Source organism: Vombatus ursinus, unplaced genomic scaffold (assembly GCF_900497805.2).
Source record: "Vombatus ursinus unplaced genomic scaffold, bare-nosed wombat genome assembly UNPS02014870.1, whole genome shotgun sequence".
In the NCBI taxonomy this organism is placed as follows: domain Eukaryota; kingdom Metazoa; phylum Chordata; class Mammalia; order Diprotodontia; family Vombatidae; genus Vombatus; species Vombatus ursinus.
The window spans coordinates 5,679,248-5,699,440 of NW_020954648.1; the positions used below are offsets into that span (position 1 = coordinate 5,679,248).

General features: G+C 41.0%; 1 protein-coding gene across 1 annotated transcript in view; it reads right to left on the reverse strand.

Moving 5' to 3' along the window:
• Positions 1-243: 243 nt before the first annotated feature.
• The window catches only part of FAM180A (family with sequence similarity 180 member A), a 30,276-nt gene continuing 10,326 nt past the window's right edge, over positions 244-20,193 (reverse strand). Inside the window, exons 2-3 of the mRNA XM_027842329.1 lie at positions 4,887-4,987; positions 244-3,633 (exon numbers count right to left, since the gene is read on the reverse strand). Of these exons, the coding sequence (XP_027698130.1) occupies positions 3,289-3,633; positions 4,887-4,987 (446 nt within the window). The 3' untranslated portion in view covers positions 244-3,288. The remainder of the gene's footprint in view (positions 3,634-4,886; positions 4,988-20,193) is intronic.

Here is a 20,193-nt window from a genome sequence, read left to right on the forward strand (position 1 = left end):
GAGAAAACAAACCAGAGAGATCCGTCAGTCTGGAGTCCATGGAACAGCATCTTTATTATATTATATATGATAATCTATTAAATAAAAATGGGAAGGTGAGTGACACAGATCAGGAGTTCTTTTTTGGGGCTCTATCCATTTTCAGAAGAAGCAAATCATTTCCACAGTCTGATTTTGTAAGACACATAGGAAATCCAAATGGATTGGGAAGTTAGAGATCCTTTCAGAATTCTTCAATCTTTGTTTTTTTTTTTTTTAAAGGAAACTAATCTTAGGCTAGCTTATCCATGAAAGCCCATTCCTATGATGAAATCCCAATTCCGTATTCTCTTTTCCTCTATCATGGATGAAAGGGTGTGGCAGTGAAAGTTAATGAACACATTACTGGTTCCTCAGTATCTAGTATGGTGCTCTGTCCACAGAGGTTTCTTAAAACTTATTGACCAACTGGTTGAGTGTCTAGAGAATGGCATAAGGATGACTTCTAGAATATCTTAGCTTTCAAAATTTCCTAGTAAAAATTATCCAGGAAAACTATGTAGAAATGGGGCAAAAAAATGTCGCTGTATATGGCAAATTCCAAATGGGCACAACCCAATGACCATTTTATTGTGACCATAATGTTCAGAGCAAGGAGCTAATAAGGTTAAGGCTATTTGGGCCAGCTAGCTTTGCTGTATTCATTGGATTCTGGTTTTTGATAGGGGAAAAATGTGTATATTGATTTTGTATGTAGAGGTAAGGGAGGCTTTCAGAGGTTTTTCTGAGTTAAAAAAAAAAGGTTTGGATTATATCCAAACAAATTCAATGTATAAAAACTGATTACCTAAAACTTACTTTCAAGAAGAACTTTATTTTTTTTTTTAACATTTCCCTCTATATTTCTTCAATTATTGGCTGCCACATGGAGTTTTGAATCTTTGAAAGGACGTTATATATTTTACATTTTCAGTTAATGAATAGGTAGGTCATCCCAATACATTTGCACCATAATTTGTGGTCAAAATAATCAGTCAGATCTGTCTCTATAGTATCCTAATTGATGGCTATTTAGAAATCTTTGTCCTTAGAGTCTAGCATGCACTACGCCTGGCACCTAGGTGATTAATAAATGCTTGTCGAATGGGGTGGAATGGAATGAAACTGATGTATCTGCCTCTATAATGGGTTGGTTTGACCATAAGTTATGGTCAGAATAATTCTTGGAAATGTTCTGCTGCTTTGTGGGTAAATGCAGCTCCAGAGTAGGATATCCCAAAGTGCGGGCCTAGAACGTTCCTTTAATACCTGGTTATTAGATAGAGTTCCTTAGGGCTTGGGCCACTGCTGCTTAGGAAAGGAGCAGACAGTGCAGTTACCCTATAAGCTGTGGGACAGATGCCTAATTGCTTCCCTGGAGAGTCCAAAACTATGCAGACATGAGCATCTTGGTATTTTGAAGCAATTAACTGCTCCCCATTCCCCTAAGAACACACTGAAAAAAGAGTATTATATTAATTAGGAAAGAGACTCTGAGGACAGATCTAGGGAGACAAAAACAGAGCTGACTGAGATAAACAGAGTCAGGCATAGACATCGAGAGGTATGAACACAGATATCTCCCCCCTCTCATCCCCCAAAAAATCATAGGGAAAGAGATTGAAAGAGAAAAGTGAAGGAAAGCATCTCAGCTTATGAGATGTTCCATTTTCTCTAGGAAAAACAGAAAGAACAATAGTGTATAACAAGGGATACAGGGACAGAGAGATAGAGACAGATATGGAGAGAGACAGACAGACAGAGAGACACAGAGAGACAAAGAGAGACAGAGAGACAGAGACAGAGACAGACAGATATTGACGTTGCTTTTCTGAGCCAGAGCAAGATAGAGCTGTGGAGGTTGGAGCAGAGATATGTAGCATTTTTTGATGGTGAGTACTTTCTTCCTTCCAGCCTACTACTATTTCTCTGAAAATGTTATTTGGCTTGGGTATTCAAAGTTTCATTTATCCCAAGATTTATGGAAATCCAGACCAGACTTTTATCATTATCAAATCACAGTCCTTAGAGTCAAACTTGAGATAACCAAATTCAAGGCCTCAAAGACTTGCTTATCTTGAGGTCAGTCTTGGAGCAACTTCAACCCTTTAGAAGATAGCAATGAACTTGGAGGTGAGTCAAAAGGATCTCTTTGCTGCTGAAATAGCTATTTACAGAGTCCTTGAAGGAGGTACCTACTCAGAAAATTGACTGACTTACCCAGCACGCAATTCTGACAGAATGAGTTATGTGATTTCCTGGCCTATAGCAAGTTAGAAATAACAGGTAGCGAGGGAAGGATATAATAGGAAAAAAGTACAAACAGATAGCCTGATGGTCAGGGAGGAGACAGAACAATTTAAAAACCAAACGCAAAATTAGCAAAACATGGCAGCCTGGGAACATTTAGTGGAGGGGCAAATATCCCTGCACTCCTCATAGCCCCCAGAGGGGATTATCACATTACAGAATACAGTACAAAAATTGATGATCATAATGAACTATAATGAATCATAGAGAAAAATTTAAGTTATTTTCAATATGCTATGTTTAAGAAGGCAGGGAAGTATTTAATACCTTTCAGAAAGATTTCTATAGAAAAGGGTTCAATATAAAAGACATGGCAGGTGAAGGGGGATCTTTTAATTATCTGGAAAATTGACTTGTATCTACTTCCCTCTTTTATGATTCTAGAAATTAAGGTGTTACTGTATTTTGCTCTAGTCCAGACTTAGATAGGGTCAGATCTCAAAATTGCTGGTATTTTATCTGGCATATATTTGGTGGCTTTTGTGGAAGAAGTTGAGAAACATATCAATTGATTAACATATTGTTTATTGTTCTAGTGTCTCTATTTCCTACCAATGAAAATGTGGAAAAAGAGGTCCTTTTAATCTTATTTTTCAGCTAATTAGCACCAAAGAAGAGGGACCAGTTCCTCTTCTCAACACTTGTCCAGTCTCCTTCTCCTACTTTGTACTCAGTCTAGAGTAGTTTCTCTTGTCTGTTATCTTCCACATGCCACTGAGGGTGAGCCATTTTATCCTTGGAGGTATCTTAAAAATACTGGCCCATAGAATTTTAACCTGAAGCCCACATGTTTGTTGGAAATAGTCTGGGGTAAAGGAAGACAGGGTTATTTTTTCCCCTATTTTTGGATTGCTACCTCTCTTTCCAAGTAGAATGTGTTTCTGGGTTATTGTGTGACAAGCTAGGAAAAGCCATGGGTTGCTGACCTCTCCCCCTCCCCCTCAGTGTTCCAGGTGTCTCTCATTGGGAATGCTTGGGCCCAGAAGACCTCATTAAGTCATGTCTCAGAGCTTGGAAGAGGCTAAGGAGAGACTGGGCCCATATGTCTTTCTGGAACCCTTGGGCCTGGGCTGTTCTATAGGCCGTATAGGCTAGGGTTAGTGCTGTTCGTTCAAAATCTTCCCTCTTAAGGACGCCAATCCACTCAGAGAGGTGGGCACTCAGCCGTCGAATGTCTGTGATGCTCTTGGGGATGACTTCATTGCAGATGGTGTTGAAGTCAGAGGCCTTCCGAAGGGAGGAGAGCTCCTCATCTTTGATGGAGATCTTTAGGTCTTGGCTAATCTCAAGTTCAGCTAGAAGAAACTGGTATGAGAAGTAAAATAGGGGAAAATGTTTTAGTCTGTTATTGGTAAAGACATAACTGAGTTCCTTATTAAGCATTCATCATTCTCATTCTCATCATCATGCTTCTCTTTGTCTTTTAGAAAGTCAGGATTTTTTGAGGTGGAAAGGGGAAGCAGCTGAGGTACAGAGAGGTCAGAAATGATCTGCTCAAGTTCATGTAGGTAGTTTGTGGCCCAGGCAGAATTAGAACCCTGGTCTCTTGACTCCCATTTCATTGGTCTTTATACTATATTGCTGCTGAGTATACAGGATCCCTATCTAATAACAGTAACAGTAGTAACAGCTGACTTAAGGTTTGCAAGATGTTTTATATACATTATTTCATTTGAGCCTAGAAATAAATCTATGACAGCCTTAGTCAATTAACAACCAAACACATACTGAACATTTACTAAATAAGTGCTAGGCTCTGGGGAGAAGGGGGGAAGGTAATCCTTAAACTTTCCCTTTTCAGGGGCAGCTAGGTGATGCATTGGATAGAGCACTGACCTTGAAGTCTGAAGGACCTGAGTTCAAATTTGGCCTCATATACTTATTAGCTGTGGGACTCTGGGCAAGTCACTTAACCCTGATTGCCTCAAAAAAAAAAAAACAAAACCCTTGAAACAACTTTCTTTTTTCCACATCTCTGCTACAGTTTCCCCGGTCCTCTTAACTTCTGACAGAAATCTTGGTGATATCAAATGATTTGTCCAAGGTCCATACAACTGACAATAAGGATTAGAACTCTGTTTTGTTTTGTTTTGTTTTTTTTTTGGTTCCAAGTTCAATGTTAAAGTACTAGGCAGAATTTTTATTAGAAAATGTTTTGTTGAGGGTTTTTCTTATCTTTTTAAAACAGTATTATTTCCCAGTAACTGCTCTTCCCCATAAAGGACCTTCCCTTATGACAAAGAAATACAGATAAGCAAAACAAATGTCCATGTTGACCATGTCTACTCTCATGCACCAGTTATCTGCTACCTTCTACTGAGAGGAGGGAGACTTGTTTGTCTTCAGTCCCTGAGAGTCAAGATTGATCATTTCATTGATCTGAATGTTGATACATTTTAATATTGTTTTCCTTTACATTGTTGTGGTAATTGTTTAAATTCTTCTCTTGGTCCTCCTTCCTGTTGCACTTTAGGGAGAGTTTCCAGAGCTTAGATCATTGCTGTCGCCTCCTTGACAAAAGGGCAGTGCCCTCTGAGGGTCTGGGGTCCATAGCCTACCTCATAGAGTAGCTCTACTTCCTCTAGGGAGTTCTGCAGCACCAGATTGGCTGGGCCTGAAGACGATCTCTTAGACCGGTGAGCCGAAGGGAAGAGCACCGCTGAAAGTGAAAAAAAAAATACAAAGGGTTTCAGGGACAGGGATCTCAAGGTGATGGACATTAACCAGGTAATTTTGACATTAGTCAATATACTAATGTCAGAGGTTGGATATGTGAGGGAAGGATGACAGACAGACTCTTTTGGTAGTAAGCACCTAGTTATTACATATAACATGTATAGTTATTATATAACTATACATATTATATATAATTATATGTAATATAGAACTGTATATTATTATATAATCATATCATATATTATATGATATCTAGTTATCTATAACTACATTATTATATATAATATATTATCTATAACTATATTGTTATATATAATTATATTATATATAACTATATCATTATATAACTGTATATTATGTCAGCTATATTATATTATATATGTATTATATATTATTATATAAAACCATATATAGTTATTGCATATTATATAGTTATTGCATATTATATATAACTATAACTCTCTATATAACTATAACTATATATGTAAAACTCTATATAACTCTGTGTGTGCATATCTATCTATCTGTCTGTCTATCTCTCTACCTAACCTAGCATGTTCTCCCTTCCCCTCAAATAGCACCTACCTCCTAGGATTGTTGTGAGGATGAAATGAGATAATGTTTGTAAAGTGCTTAGCATAGTAACATCGTAGGTGCTATAGAAATGCTATCATTATTATTATTATTACTATTATTATTAGGCTTTTTCCTTTGAGTTGCTCTTCTAAACCTTAGAAGAGCAACTCAAGGGAAAAAGTCTAAGAAGCAAAGAGAGTTCAGATTGTGGAATAGCTTCACAACACCCAGGCCTGATGTCCCTTCAGGGCGACACCTCTCATGCCTTGGATGCCTTGGGACCAAAGCTGTCTGTCCACGCTGCTCCTTAGTTTTTCCTGGGGCCTCCTTTTCTAGCTCAGCATTTTATCTGGACTGACGCTCTCCCCAGCTGTCCTAGGAAGGAGCCAGTTTTTCATTTTCCATTGATTTACTGTCCATTCTTGATGATCCTCCAGGTGGGAAGTCAGGAGCACTAGGTTTTTGGCCAAGGGCTGGCTTCCAATAAAAGGAGATTTGATGTCCAGGGCTGTCTAGAAGCTTATGCCAATGGGCAGACTGGTTGCTCAGAACATTAGCAGGATTCATAACTTCAGGCTATGGTGTTCCGGGACACTGCCTTCCAGAGCAGCATTTGGCCCAAGGCTCACTGGAGACCAAAGACCCTTTCTTTATTTAGGATTTTAATGGTGTAACTGACAGGTAGGAATTTCCACACTGGCCTTTTCACAGAGTAATCAGAGTGGATCTGTAACCTTAAGTAACAGAGCTGACATTTGTACAGAATTTTAAGGTTTTTACATTTGTTACCTCATTTGACTGTTCTCATTTTGTGTCTCTAATGATAGAGCCAAGCGCAGTGCCTGGAAGATCCTGATTTTTTTTTTTTTTAATTCCTCTGAGATTTACGTGAGCAAAGTAAACAGGAGGGTCTTCCAGATCAGGAGGTATGTCCTGTCCATCCTGGCATTGACTGGCCACCTTTTTGGTATTTTTATAGTCATTCTTTTCTTTCTTTCTTCCTTCCCAACCTAACAACTTGGCACCACTGAGCATGTGCTTCTCTCCTGTCCTATGGAATTCAGTCAGTCAGCTGATTTATAGGGGATAGAAGGCAAAGTCACTAAATCTTTTCTATGCCATCTTTTTCATAAAGTCTTATCTACTACAGCAGGGTGTCTCAGTGGATTGAATGTTAGACCAGGAATATGGCAAGACCTGAGTGCAAATCTGACTTCAGTCACTTACTAGCTGTGTGACCCTGAGCAAGTCACTTAACCTCTGTCTGCCTCAGTTTCCTCATCTGTAAAATTAAGATAATAACAGCAGCTAGTTTGAAGAGTTGTAGTGAAGGTTAAATGAGATAATATTTGTAAAGGGCTTTGCAAACCTTTTAAGAGTTATATGAATACTGGCTGTTATTACCATAGCTATGAACTTGGCTTCCAGAAACATCTCTGGGAAGCAGCAGCCTTTTTGCAGGGGAATAATAGCATGACAGGGAGATTGAGAGATCTTGTCTTCTGGGTAGAGGTGGGAGTTTTTAAAAAAATAAGATGTTATGGATATCTTTTGTTTTTATATTATTTATATTTCCCACTGTATTTGCCTCCCATCCCTTTCAGAGAGCTATTCCTGGGGCAGCTAGGTGGCCCAGTGGATAGAGCACCGGCCCTGGATTCAGGAGGACCTGAGTTCAAATGCGGCCTCAGACACATAACACTCAATAGCTGTGTGACCCTGCGCAAGTCACTTAACCCTATTGCCTAACCAAAAAAACAAGATAAAAAAATTTCAGAGAGCTATTCCTTATAATAAACTGAGTAAAGTTGGATGACATATGCAGTAATAGGGTCACAGGAAACCAAAGCTCTTCTTTAGAGTAACATAGAATCACAGAATTCTAGAGCTGGGAAGGGGCTGGGAGATCAGCCACTGAGGTCTTCATTATAGTCCATGAAGAAATTGAAAGTGATCAAATTTGTGACTTACATGTCCTAAAGTTACAAAGCAAGCAGGAATGTACTAAAGAGAGCTGATTGTTAAATTTTCATTGTGAGCATTTACAGCTCAGAAATCAGCAAATGTTTCAAAGCAGGGCTTGATTTATTGTTGTGTTAAGTTTCTAGACTTTAGAAAGTGCTAGAGAAAATGTTAATATGCAGCTTAAACTTAAAAGTGTCTGTACTCTTTTTTTTTTTCCCGCAGAAAGCCAAAGTTGTTAAATATTTACCGGCACACACCATTGAAGCTTGTAGATCTGGGACCAGAATTCTAGCTTATTAGACTTCTGGTACAACATACTTTCCATTATACCTGTGACATCAAATTCAAATAGAAAAAGGGCCACTAACCTATACAGAAGTATTCTTCTGAGTTACATATTGGCTTTGTTTTAAAATGTAAATTATCTGCATTTTATTATGTTTTTATTTATTTTGTTGAATATTTCCCAATTACATTTTAATCTGATTCAGGTCTCTCTGTCTCTATCTCTCTGTCTCTGTATGTCTCTTTCTCTGTGTCTCTGTCTCTTTCTGTCTCTGTTTATTTCTGTCTCTTCTCTGTGTCTCTCTGTTTCTATGTCTGTCTGTCTCTTTCTGTCTCTGTCTGTCTCTTTCTGTCACTCTGTCTCTAAGTTGAACAGAACCAATATGCCATGAGAAAGTAGCTGGCTTGGTGAGTGGGTGGGTGAGAAGACAGAAGATAGGTAAACTTAGAGACTAGCCTGGAGAAAGCAGGTTGGTGTGGGTAACACAGAGTTGGGAATGGTTTAGCGAAGTGACCATAGATTACTGGGGGTGTGTGTGAGTGCATGTGTGTGTGTGTGTGTGTGTGTGTGTGTGTGTATGTATGTGTGCATGCATGTGCATACCCACCAATGTTTTTGCATGCATGTTGTCTTTTCTCGGAGAAGAGATCCTGGGTTACCAGGGGAAAAAAATAGAAGAACTCCTTTCAGAATTAGAGATTAGTTGAAATTGATTAAATTGAACCATATTATCTCCTAGGTGACAACCCAGGGAGATGGGCTGACAGGGAGCATACTGCATGTGATCGGCCCAGCAGCCAGGGCTGATGTGGAGAAGATCCCTGAGTGGGGCAGCAGATTGGACCCCATGACTTCTGAGGCTCCTTCCAGCCCTAAGATTCCTTGGATCTGGGGGGTTTCACGGGTTGGTGCTTTTTAATTTCCTGATGCCACCCAACGAGCCCCAGGCTCCTCGGGGCTGTCTCTGATTCAGTTGCAACATGTGTATATAATGGAAAAGAGAGTTTGGAGGCTTTGTAAGATGGAGAAAATACCAGAACAAATTGACTTTTCTGCAAGTGAGGGAGAGGGGATTTCTGTTGTACTTAGGCACCTCTCAGTTCTATATAATTGAAGAGGAAGAATGCCCAGGCTCCCCTTAGCCTCTCTCTCTCTCTCTCTCTCTCTCTCTCTCTCTCTCTCTCTGTCTCTCCCTTGCGTTCACTTCTGCCCATTACTCCTAGGATCAAATAAAGAAAAATCTTCACTTTGGCTTTTAAAGTCCTTCATAACCTGGTCCCTTCCTTGCTTTCCAGTTTTCTTAACACTTTGCTCATTTCTATGTATGTTACAATCCAGTGACCTCTACCTTCTTATCTGCTATTCCTCCCCCAGGACGCTCCTTCCTTGGACTCCATGCCTTGGACTGGCTGTTCCTTATTCCTTGAACATCACGTTCCCTCATCTCCACCGCTTGGCCTTCCTGACTCTCCATAAGACTCAGCTTAAATCCCACCTTCTGTTTTCCTGGTCCTCCCCATGCTAGTTCCTTCTCTCTGGGGTTACCTTCCATAGACTCTCTCCACACACAGTTGTTTGCACATTGTCTCCCATGCTAGAACGTGAGCTCCTTGAGGGCAGTAAGTGTTTTTGCCCTTCTTTGTATCCTCATCACTTAGCACATTGCCTGGCACAAAACCGGTGGACTGATTGACCCCTTTAAATCTTCCAACCTTTGGCTTCTTCATATCATCTTAGCTCTAAAGCTTGGGGTGGTGGGCAGGTCACAAGCTCCCTCCCTATAGAGGTGGATTATAGACAGAGTAACAAAAATAACCCCAAGGGCTTCAGGTAACTTGTAGAGCAACTTGAGGCTGGAATGATCCCTGGGTCTGTTTTCCATCAAGGGATCTTTAGACTAGGCCTCTCTCAAGGTATTAAGTAAAGGTTTAGCAGGTTCTGTGCCTGGGTGTGTGTTCTGTACACTTTACTCCTTAGCCCAGAGTGTGCTCTCAGCGCAAGCTGGTGACTAACTGACTAGTAATTCATTGCTCTGTCATTTTCTTTGGCTCCTTTGGGCTTTTCTCTCTTATATTTCAGAAAAAGAAACAGCCCAGTTGTCTTTCCTGTTGTCAGTTTGGCTCCACATGTCTGTACACTTGCTGCTTTCTGTGATTTTATTGTGAGGCAAACAGCCCAGATGGAGGGAGAATCCCAGCAAGACGGCTCCACTCTGTATAGTGAAGGCTAGGAATAGGGAAGGAATGGAGTCTAGATTTACCTTGTACCTCTTCTTCCTCTCAGGGATAAGGGACTACATTTGGCAGTGGGCCCCTAGGCCCTTCCCTGGCCCTGGGCTGTTCATCCAGGACAGCTTGTCATTGAGAAGAGTCTCTATCACAAAGATTGCCCTCCCCTCTTACCTTCCTCCTTTGATTAGGTAGCTTGTCAGCTCACATTCCTTCTGATGAGATGAAGGACCACTAGGCCTTTCCATCTGCTGTGCCTCCCAAAATACTGCAGGCCTTATCATCTGTCAAGTCTCAGGCCCTATAATCCCCTGGTGCTGTCATATTAACTACCTATGTAAAGTAAGGCCCTCTGGGCCTTGTTATTCACCCCATAGCATTGCTGATCTTTCCAGCTGCTCTACAGCTGTCCTTTCTATTCTGTGTTGTCTCCCCCTAATTAGAACCTGCTCTTCCGCATGCCCAGGCACAGAACCTGATAAACCTTTACTTAATACCTTGGGAGAGGCCTAGTCTAAAGATCCCTTGATGGAAAACAGACCCAGGGATCATTCCAGCCTTAAGTTGCTCTATAAGTTACCTGAAGCCCTTGGGGTTATTTTGGTTATTCTATGTATAATTCACCTCTGTAGGGAGGGAGGCGTATCCTGCCCACCACCCCAAGCTTTAGAGGCAAGATGATGTGAAGAAGCCAAAGGTTGGCAGAAGAGCACTCAAGAAGGTTGAAAGTAGCTCAGGCATGATATAAACTGCACAGAATTTGGGGTCCAAAGACCTGGCTTCAAATCCTGCCTCTGTTATTTATCAACTATGTGACCTTGAGCAAGTCCTTTCATTGTGTCTGGACCTCAGTTTCCTCATCTGTAAAATGAAGGGCTTAGATTAAGTACTAAAGGCCATCATGTGACTCTAAGAAAAATAAATGAATGAAAAAGCATTTATTAAGTGTTTACTTTGTGCCGACCACTGTGCTAAGTACTGATGCAAACAGAACAATCAAGACAATCCCTGCTCTCAAGAAGAATGCGTTCTAATGAGGGGGACATAACACAGAATATATACTTCTTATTGCCATATATTATATCCTCTTATTGGTATATATTATATGGCATTCAGTGCCCAAAGAACATGCAGATGCTTCACAATTGGTTACTTCTCTCTCTCTCTCTCTCTTTTTTTTTTTGTGAGGCAATTGGGGTTAAGTGACTTGCACAGGGTTACACTGCTAGTGTCAATTGTCTGAGGCCGGATTTGAACTCAGGTCCTCCTGACTCCAAGGCTGGAGCTCTATCTACTGCGCCACCTAGCTACCCCAGCAATTGGTTACTTCTCAAGCTTTGCCTTCTCCTTTCTCTCCTCCCCTTTATCATTCGCGATTAGAAGGGCCAGGCTGTCTACTTGAATTTTCTTTCTCTATCCTCTCTTTTTTTTCAGGTAAGTTTTGAATCATATATAAGCTCACTGTAGCTGATTGAGAAGTGACCAATTTGAAAGAAGTCCAAGAAACCTTTCACTTGATTTCTTTTGCTGGGCACAGGGAATTGAGGCCACTTAGTTGATCTCCAAAGTAATGCTGATCTGCGGCATGGCCCTCCCCAAAAGCAAGACAGAGTGTTAGTATCCAGACCCGGCCCTTGCTATCTATTTGTGATCTCAAGATAGCTTGTAGGACGTATGCTGCTGCCAGGAAATCCTAGCTCAGTTGTCTTCCACTTCCTGAGGAGTCCAGCCCACACCCTTAACCATGGAACCTTATACGGGGCTGGGAGTCTCATTTCTCCCCTGAAACAGACATCTTTTCTTTCTTCTGTGGTTGATGAAGCTGTGTGGAGGATTTCTAAAGTGATTACTGCTTCTCCTTCTAAATGTTCACCAACTGTGATAGTTGTGGTGGCATTCCTGGTCACTTATTCCACAGACCAGGTTCACGTAAGGTCACCGAAGCTCTTCTTACACGAGAGAGAATTGTCTCCATCTGTACCTACTGTCAATGAGCATTTTGAATATGTTTATATGACTCTCCTTCTACCTCGGCCCATACCCTAGAAGTGGACACAGAAGAGGTTTTGCTCTAGTCTTCCGCAAGAAGATTTAAAGCTCTTGTAGTGCAACTGGCATGTTTAGTGTTTCTTTAAAATAAATGAATGAATGAATGAATAAGAATAAGAATTGTTTTTAGCTATTCTTTTTGTTGTTGTTGTTCAGTTGTTCAGTTGTGTCTGACTCTCCATGGACCATAGCACTCCAGGCCCTTTTATCCTCCACCATCCCTCAAAGTCTGTCCAAGTTCATGTTCCTTGATTCCACGATACCATCTATCCATCTCATCCTTTGCCAAACCCCTTTTCCTTTTGCCTTCAATCTTTCCCAACATCAAGGTCTTTTCCTATGAGTCCTGTCTTCTTATTGTGTGGCCAAAGAATTTAAGCTTCAGCATCAGTATTTGACCTTTCAGTGAATAGCCTGAATTAATTTCTTTAAGTATTGACTAATTTGATCTCTTTATTGTCCAAAAGACTCTCAGAAGTTTTTCCAACACTGCAATTAGAAATCGTTGATTCTGTGGCACTCAGTTTTCCTTATAGTCCAATTCTCACAACCATACATCACTACTGGAAAAACTATAGCTTTGACTATATGGACCTTTGTCGGCAGGGTGATGTCTCTGCTTTTTACCATGCTGTCCAGACTTGCCATAGATTTCCTTCCAAGGATCAATCGTCTTTTAATTTCGTGGCTGTAGTCGCTATCTGCAGTGATCTTTGAGCCCAAGAATATAAAAGCTGACTCTGCTTCCAGTTCTTACTAATTACTAAAATTTGGTAGCTTTTTACTACAAGGCTCCACATTTGGTCCTTGCAACAACTCTGCGAGGTGGGGAGGTCGGGTCTTACCATAATCCTAACTATCGAAATGAGGTAGCTGAGCCTCAGTGAGGGTAAATGACTTAAAGTCATAGAGTGTTAGTGTTAGAAAGAGACTTATGGATGATGTAATCCAAGTCCTTCATTTTACAGTTGAGGAAACTGAGGTCCAGGGAATGTAAGGGGAAGAGCTAGGATGGGACCTCAATTCTTTCTACTATGTCTACTACCTGTTGTTTAGGATCTCTTGGTTAAATAATTATGGCCTAGTAATGTAATGGCTTATTCTGGGGTCATAAAAATAATGATTATGAGCCATATAGAGAAATACAGAAAGATGTCTATGAAGTGATGTAAGGTGAGATCAGCAGAACTGGAACTCTATACAATCTGACTTCAAATATTTTTTAAAAACTGGTAAATTAAGTAACAACATAATATTTAAATAAAAAATTTGGGAAAACAATAAAAGACATGTTGCAAGACATTATAGGATTAATTGCTAAATGAATATTTCAGACAATAAGTGTTCTAAGAGTTAGAGATTACTTTAAGCTCGGGTCTAGGTGAGTGGAAGTAGATGTGGTGAGAATAGGTCTAACAGCTATTATTATCCTCATTTAAAGAAATTGAGGTTTAAATGACTTCATCATGATTACATAGGTACTGAGTATTAGAGACAGTATTTTGAACAGGTCTCTCCTGATTCCATATTCAATGTTTTTTTTTTTTAGGCAATTGGGATTAAGTGACTTGCCCAGGGTCACACAGCTAGTAAGTGTCAAGTGTCTGGTCTGGGGCTGGATTTGAACTCAGGTACTCCTGACTCCAGGCCCAGTACTCTATCCACTGCACTACCTAGCTGCAGTGTTTTTTTCCATTCTATAGTATTACCTCCTACCAAAAAAACAATTCAAAGCAAATGGTAATAATGTTGTTCTTCAGTTGTGTCCTACTCTTCATGACCCCATTGGGATTTTCTTGGCAAAGATACAAGAGTGGTTTGCCATTTCCTTCTCTAGCTCATTTTACAGATGAGGAAACTGAGGCAAACAAAGTTAAGCGACTTGCCCATGGTCACAAAGTTAGTAAGTGTCTGAGGCTGGACTGAGGCTCGGGCCTTTCTGACTCCAGGCCCAATGCTTTATCTATTACGCCACTTATCTGCCCTCCCCCCTCCCCCCTCCCCTGCCCCAATAACAGTAGTATCTGACCTTTATATTGGGCTTTAAGGTTTGCAAAGAGTTTTATAAATATTACCGTATTTTATCCTCAGAACAACCCTGGGAGGTAGGTGCTGTTATTATTCCCATTGTACAGATGAGGAAACTGAGGCAGACAGTGGTTAAGTGACTTGGCCACAGCCACACAGTTCATAAGTGTCTGAGGCTGGATTTGAACTTAATGCTTCCTGACTCCAGGCCCAGCTCTCAATCCACTGGGCCAGCTAGATGTCCTATTGATGTTGGATCATCAGTATCATCTTTATGGAAGGAGGGCAGCACCTATATCCAAATGCAGAAGTGGATGGCCAAAAGGAGTGTGCCTAGACATCTAGTGAGCCAGAAGTGAAATTAGAATAAAAGCTGGCCATAGGCAGCATTCACAAAGTCGTTGATGATTTACCATCTAGAAGGCGCCCTAAAACCCTCCTATTTTACAGGTGAGGAAATGGAGCCCTAGAGCAGGTAAGTGACTTACCCAAGGTCATGCAGCTGCTAAGTAACAAATAGAAGGGGGGAGTCCAGCTCTCATAGAATAATAAAATACAGAGCTGGAGGGGACTTCAGAGGTTTTCTAGTCCATCTTCATTTTTACAGAGAAGAAAACTGAGGTGGGAAGAAGTGTTCTAGGTCTAGGTCTAGGCATCCTATCATGCCGCAGGTACCAGAAGGATTCATAAGCACTGCAGGTGACCTAAGAGTTCTCAGTGTATCAGGGACAAGGCTTCCTGATTCAGAGACAGGTTTACTACTAGAAACCATTTCCTTTCCCATATCTCTTGTCCATACTCTGTCACCAAGCAGTACACATTGGTGGAGCTGATCTCTAATAGGATAAGTTCTCAGAGAGACCTCTTATCTTTTCAGAATATGTATGAAAAAAGCTCAGATAACGTTAGAGAAATATGACTCACCTGTGTAGCAGAGAGAATGTTGAATTTGGAATCAGAGGTTTTGTTATTCAGTCATTTTCAGTCTTGTCTGACTCTTTGTGACCCCATATGAGATTTTTTTGGTAGAGATACAGGAGTGGTTTGCCTTTTCCTTCTCCAGCTCATTTTACAGATGAGGAACTGAGGTAGGCAGAAGTTAAGTGACGTGACCAGGATCACACAGCTAGTAAGTGTCTGAGGTCAGATTTGAACTCAGAAAGGTGAGTCTTCCTGACTCCCAGCCTGGTGCGCTATGCTCTATGGCGCCACCTAGTGGACCTCGAGTCAGAGGACATGGATTCAAATCCAAGTTCTGTCACTGCATAAGTCAGGGTTAAGGAGGTGATGCAATAGATAGAGCACCAGGCCTGGAGTCAGGAAAACCTCAGTTTGAATTTGGTCTCAGATACTTATTAGCTGTGTGATTCTGGGCAAGTCACTTAATCTCTGTTTGCTTCAGTTTCCTTATTTGTAAAATGGGGATAATAATAGCTCCCTAGGTTGTTATAAGAATCAAATGAGACAAATAATTGTAAAGTGCTTAGCATAGTGCCTGGCACATAGTAAGCACAATATAAATGTTAGCTATTATCTGCCTTTTTTGGGACTCAGTTTCCTCATCTGTAAGAGGATAGGGTTGTACTAGAAGACCTCTAAGATACCTTCCATCTCTAGATTTATTATTCCACGATTCTAAATATAATAGAGAAAGATATTACTTTCGTTTTGGTCAGCAGCAATGTGTGGTCAGCCCTAGGGTGGAACTCCCCAGCTGCTCCACATTTGCACACTTTTAACGCCCAATACATGAGGAAGGGAGGAGGGTCAATATATCTCCCTTGGAAATGTCAGAGGTTTTGGATGGAGGATTTTATTGTGAAAGAGGCTGTCTATCTAATGCCAAGACAGCTAGATAAAAAATGAAATTCAGTCCACCATTCTGATATTTTGACTTACTCAGTGGCCAGCATCTCAATGTTTTGGTACATGGAGGTTTAAATGCTCTAAGTCTTTAAGTTAATACTATTTCTTCTCTACATCTCAATCTTCCTCAAAATATAAACCAGCCCACTTCTTCCCTGAAACCTTCCTTGGTGACTCCATCCTGTGCTGGTGTCTCCCTTGTCCTTTAATACCTCTTGTATTAAAGAGAATGTAAGTTTCTTAAGGGCAGGGACTGTTTCATTTTTTTTTTTGGTCTTTTAATCTCCACTTCCTAGTATACAGTAGGTGCTTAATGAATGCTTGTTTATTTATTATTTTAATTATCAATTATTTCAATTATTAATTATTAAATTATTTAAATTATTAATTATTTAATTATTAAATATTAATTACTAATTAGATTAATGATATTATATTTTCCAATCATTTCACAATCCTAAGTCTTGTCTGCCCAACAAAATTATAAGCTGTTCATGGGCTGGAGCTAGGCAATGTGGTGTAGGAGAAAGAACACTGGTATTGGAGGTCATAGGAGAGATAACAAGTCTAGAACTGAAAGGGATCTCAGAGGCCATTTACTCCAAATCCCTTATTTTACAGATGAGGCAACTGAGGCTTAGGAAGGTAAAGTAACATGTCTAGTTGGTCAAATCAACAAGGATTTATCAAGTACCCATGATGTGCCAGGTATTGTGCTAAGCACACCTTGCCTTCAAGGAGCTCACAATCTAACAGGGGTCACAACAGGCAGATAGCTATGTGCAAACAAGAACTAGACAGGACAATTTAGAGGGGATATCTAAGGGGGAAGGCACTAGCATTCAGGGGAATTGGGAAAGGCTTCTCATAGAAGTAGGATTATAGCTGAGACTTGAAAGAAGCCAGGAAATACTGGAGGGGAAGATGAGGAGGAGGGAGAACGTTCCAGGCACAGAGGAGAGCCAATGAAAATGCACAGAGTGGGAGAAGAGGATCTTGTTTGAGGAACAACAAGGGGTCCAGTGTCATAGAGTAAGTGGAGGGCAGTAGCATGTAAGGAAACAAACATTTATTAAATGCCTACTGTGTACCAGGCACTGTGCTAAGAGCTTTATTATCTCATTTAATTTTTACAACCCTAAGAGATAGGCTATAAGAAGACTGGGAAGGTAGGCAAGAGTCAGGTTATGAAACGCTTTTAAAGCCAAATACAAGTTTTTATATTTGATCCTGAAGGTAATAGGGAGCCATGGGAGTTTACTGAATAGGTGACATTGTCACCTACACTTTAGGAAGATCATTTGGACAGCTGAGTGGACTGATGGACTGATGGACTGGCACGAGGAGAAACTTGTGGCAGGTAGACCAGCAGGCTACTGCAATAGTCCACGCGTGGGCTGAGGAGGCTCTGGATCAGGGCTGTGGCAGTGATGGAAGAGAGAAGGAGATGTCCCCCAGGAACCGGAGATTTAAGCCAGGTTCTCTGACTCCAGCTCCAGTAGTGGCGAGAAGATCTGGGTTAGAATCCTGGCTCTGACACGAGACTGCGAGTTGCTGATGTTATTGTTGGACTCTTTGGGACCCCGTGGACCACAGCACTCCAATGATGTTCATGGGTGTTTTTGGCAAAGATCCTGGGGTAGTTTGCCCTTTCCTTCTCCAGTGGATGAAGGCAAACAGAGTTTCAACGACTTGCCCAGAGTCACAGAGCTAGTAAGTGTCTGTGGCTGGATTGAACTCAGGTCTTTCCGACTCTAGGCCCAGTGCTGTATCCACTGAGCCATCCAGCTGCCTTTGAGACTCTGGGGAGGTCACTTAAACTCTCTGAGGATAAGAATATTTTCACTACCTTTTACATTGTGTTGTTTTAAGATAAATTCAAGGTTTCCTCTTCTTATATGTCTTCAATATCAAGTACAGAGCCAGAACTAAGACAAGCCAACCAAGGCTTTGTCTATGGGTGCCAGATTTTGAGAGTGCTAATAGCTTGTGCAATTGTCATCTGCTTAGAATCTTAGAAGAATCAATAGATCTTAGGACCTAATTAGTAAGAATAATTAGGTCTAATGGGAAGTTCTGAGATAATTGCACTTTTCCCTCTGACTCCCAATCCTGTAGACCTCCTCCTTGCCCCCCACAACTAGAGGTGGCTTCTGCTCAGCTCTGACCTGCTTCTCCACTCCACTACTCAGGGGATTCTCCAACATATCATGTCACTTGCCCCAGGCCAGATAGCGCTACTTGCCCTGGTACAAAATTGGCAAGTTTTGGCTTTGTCTCAGTAGAGTGATGGGTGCTTAGTAGGTGCTCAATTAATGCTATGATTTCTTAAAGCAATCAGACACCTAAACATTTGAAAAATAAACCCTGGTGCTTGCTTTGAAGTTTTCTCTCTACTGTCACTAAATACGTGTGGAAGTACCTTCTGGGTTTTATTTTATTTTGAGAAGCACTAATTGTTCTCCACAACACCCCTAGAGAAGAACATTAAAATTCTATATTTCTAGGAATGGTTTGCTCACTAAAGGACATCCATCCACTCCTAAGTTTTCTCCCCAAGCAACTGTAGACATCAGAGAAGGGAGAGCACCACATCTCTGACTTCAGAAGTCATCTGAATGACAATTGACCCCTGGGGTGGCACAGTGGATAGGGTGCCGGGTCCGGAGTCAGGAAGACTCATCTTCTTGAGTTCAAATCTGGCTTCAGACACTTATTAGCTGTGTGATCCTGGGCAAGTTACTTCACCCTATTTGCCTCAGTTTCCTCATCTGTAAAATGAGCTGGAGAAGGAAGTGGCAAATCTCTCCAGTATCTACCAAGAAAACCCCAAATATTTGGGGTCACCAAGAGTCACAACAACAACAGAAGAAAAGTTTGAGAAATCTTGCTGGGATTGCAAGATCCCATCCAGTTTGGTAGCCCTTCTCATTATTACCCTCTGCCCCTCTGATTAGCGGGTGGGAACATGAGCTTCAAACCCTCCATTTTAAGGAGTAAGCTCTCCTCATTTCTTACCTGGCTGCACTGTTTTGGGACTTCTCTGCCTTCTTCATCACGCCCCAAGGGTCACCTCCTCCCTACCCTTCCCAGATTTCCAGCTTCCTTTCATTCATTCATTCATTCATTCATTCATTTATTTATTTATGGTCAGGCAATGGGGTTGAGTAACTTGCCCAGGGTCATACAGCTAGTGAGTGTTATGCGTCTGAGGTTGGATTTGAACTCAGATCCTCCTGACTCCAGAGTGGGTGCTCTACCCACTGTGCCAACTAGCTGCCCCTGTGTGTTTTCTTCCTCTATTCAATTGTAAGCTTCCTGAGGACAGGTTCTGTCTTTCTTTGTTCATATTTGTATCCTCAGCACTTAGCACAGTGCCTGGTTCATAATAAGTATTTAATAAATGTTTATTGACTGATGGCTAAATACAGAGTTGGAAACAAGACAGAGGTCAAGTTCACAAGGCAGTGTTAGAGTCTCTCTGTGGTTCTCTCAGGTACTCTGCCTTGGGAGTCACCTGTTTTGTGAATGTATAGTCCAGGTAATGAGGCTTTCCTTAGGCTGGGCTCACTTAAAAATGAATAAATGAATGAATCTGATGAAAAGGATTTATTAAGCTTCCACTTTGTGCAAGTGCTGAACTAAACACTGGGGATGTAAATGCAAAATCCTCAGGGAGCTTCTATTTGATTAAGTAGTAATGTAGGGGAGTGGTGGCTGAGGGGTGTTTTGGTTTGGAAAGTCTGGTATAGTGAGTGGGTGGAGCTATCGGAGAGCACAATGACACACCCTTTCCAGTTACTAGGGCAGTATTGATTTGATTACTGTTTCCAAAATGGAAAAAGGTGTGTGTGTGTGTGTGTGTGTGTGTGTGTGTGTGTGTATGATTGGGAAGGAGCAGCATAGGACACAGTTATATGCCACATGATTTGTTAACCATTTTCTACAAAAATATCTTTTTATCAAATTTATAGCACCTTTTTATTAACCTTTAATTTCTCTTTTGATAATACTGGAGCACAGGATAAAATAATATAACCCCTAGGGATGATTCAAATATTCTTATCACTAAACTCCACTGTTACTAAATTGTGCTTATCCAAGCCTTTCTTACCCACAGGATTGACCTTAGCCTTTCTTTCGGTTTTCATTCATTCAAATGTACGTGTTAACCATGTCCTTAATACCATA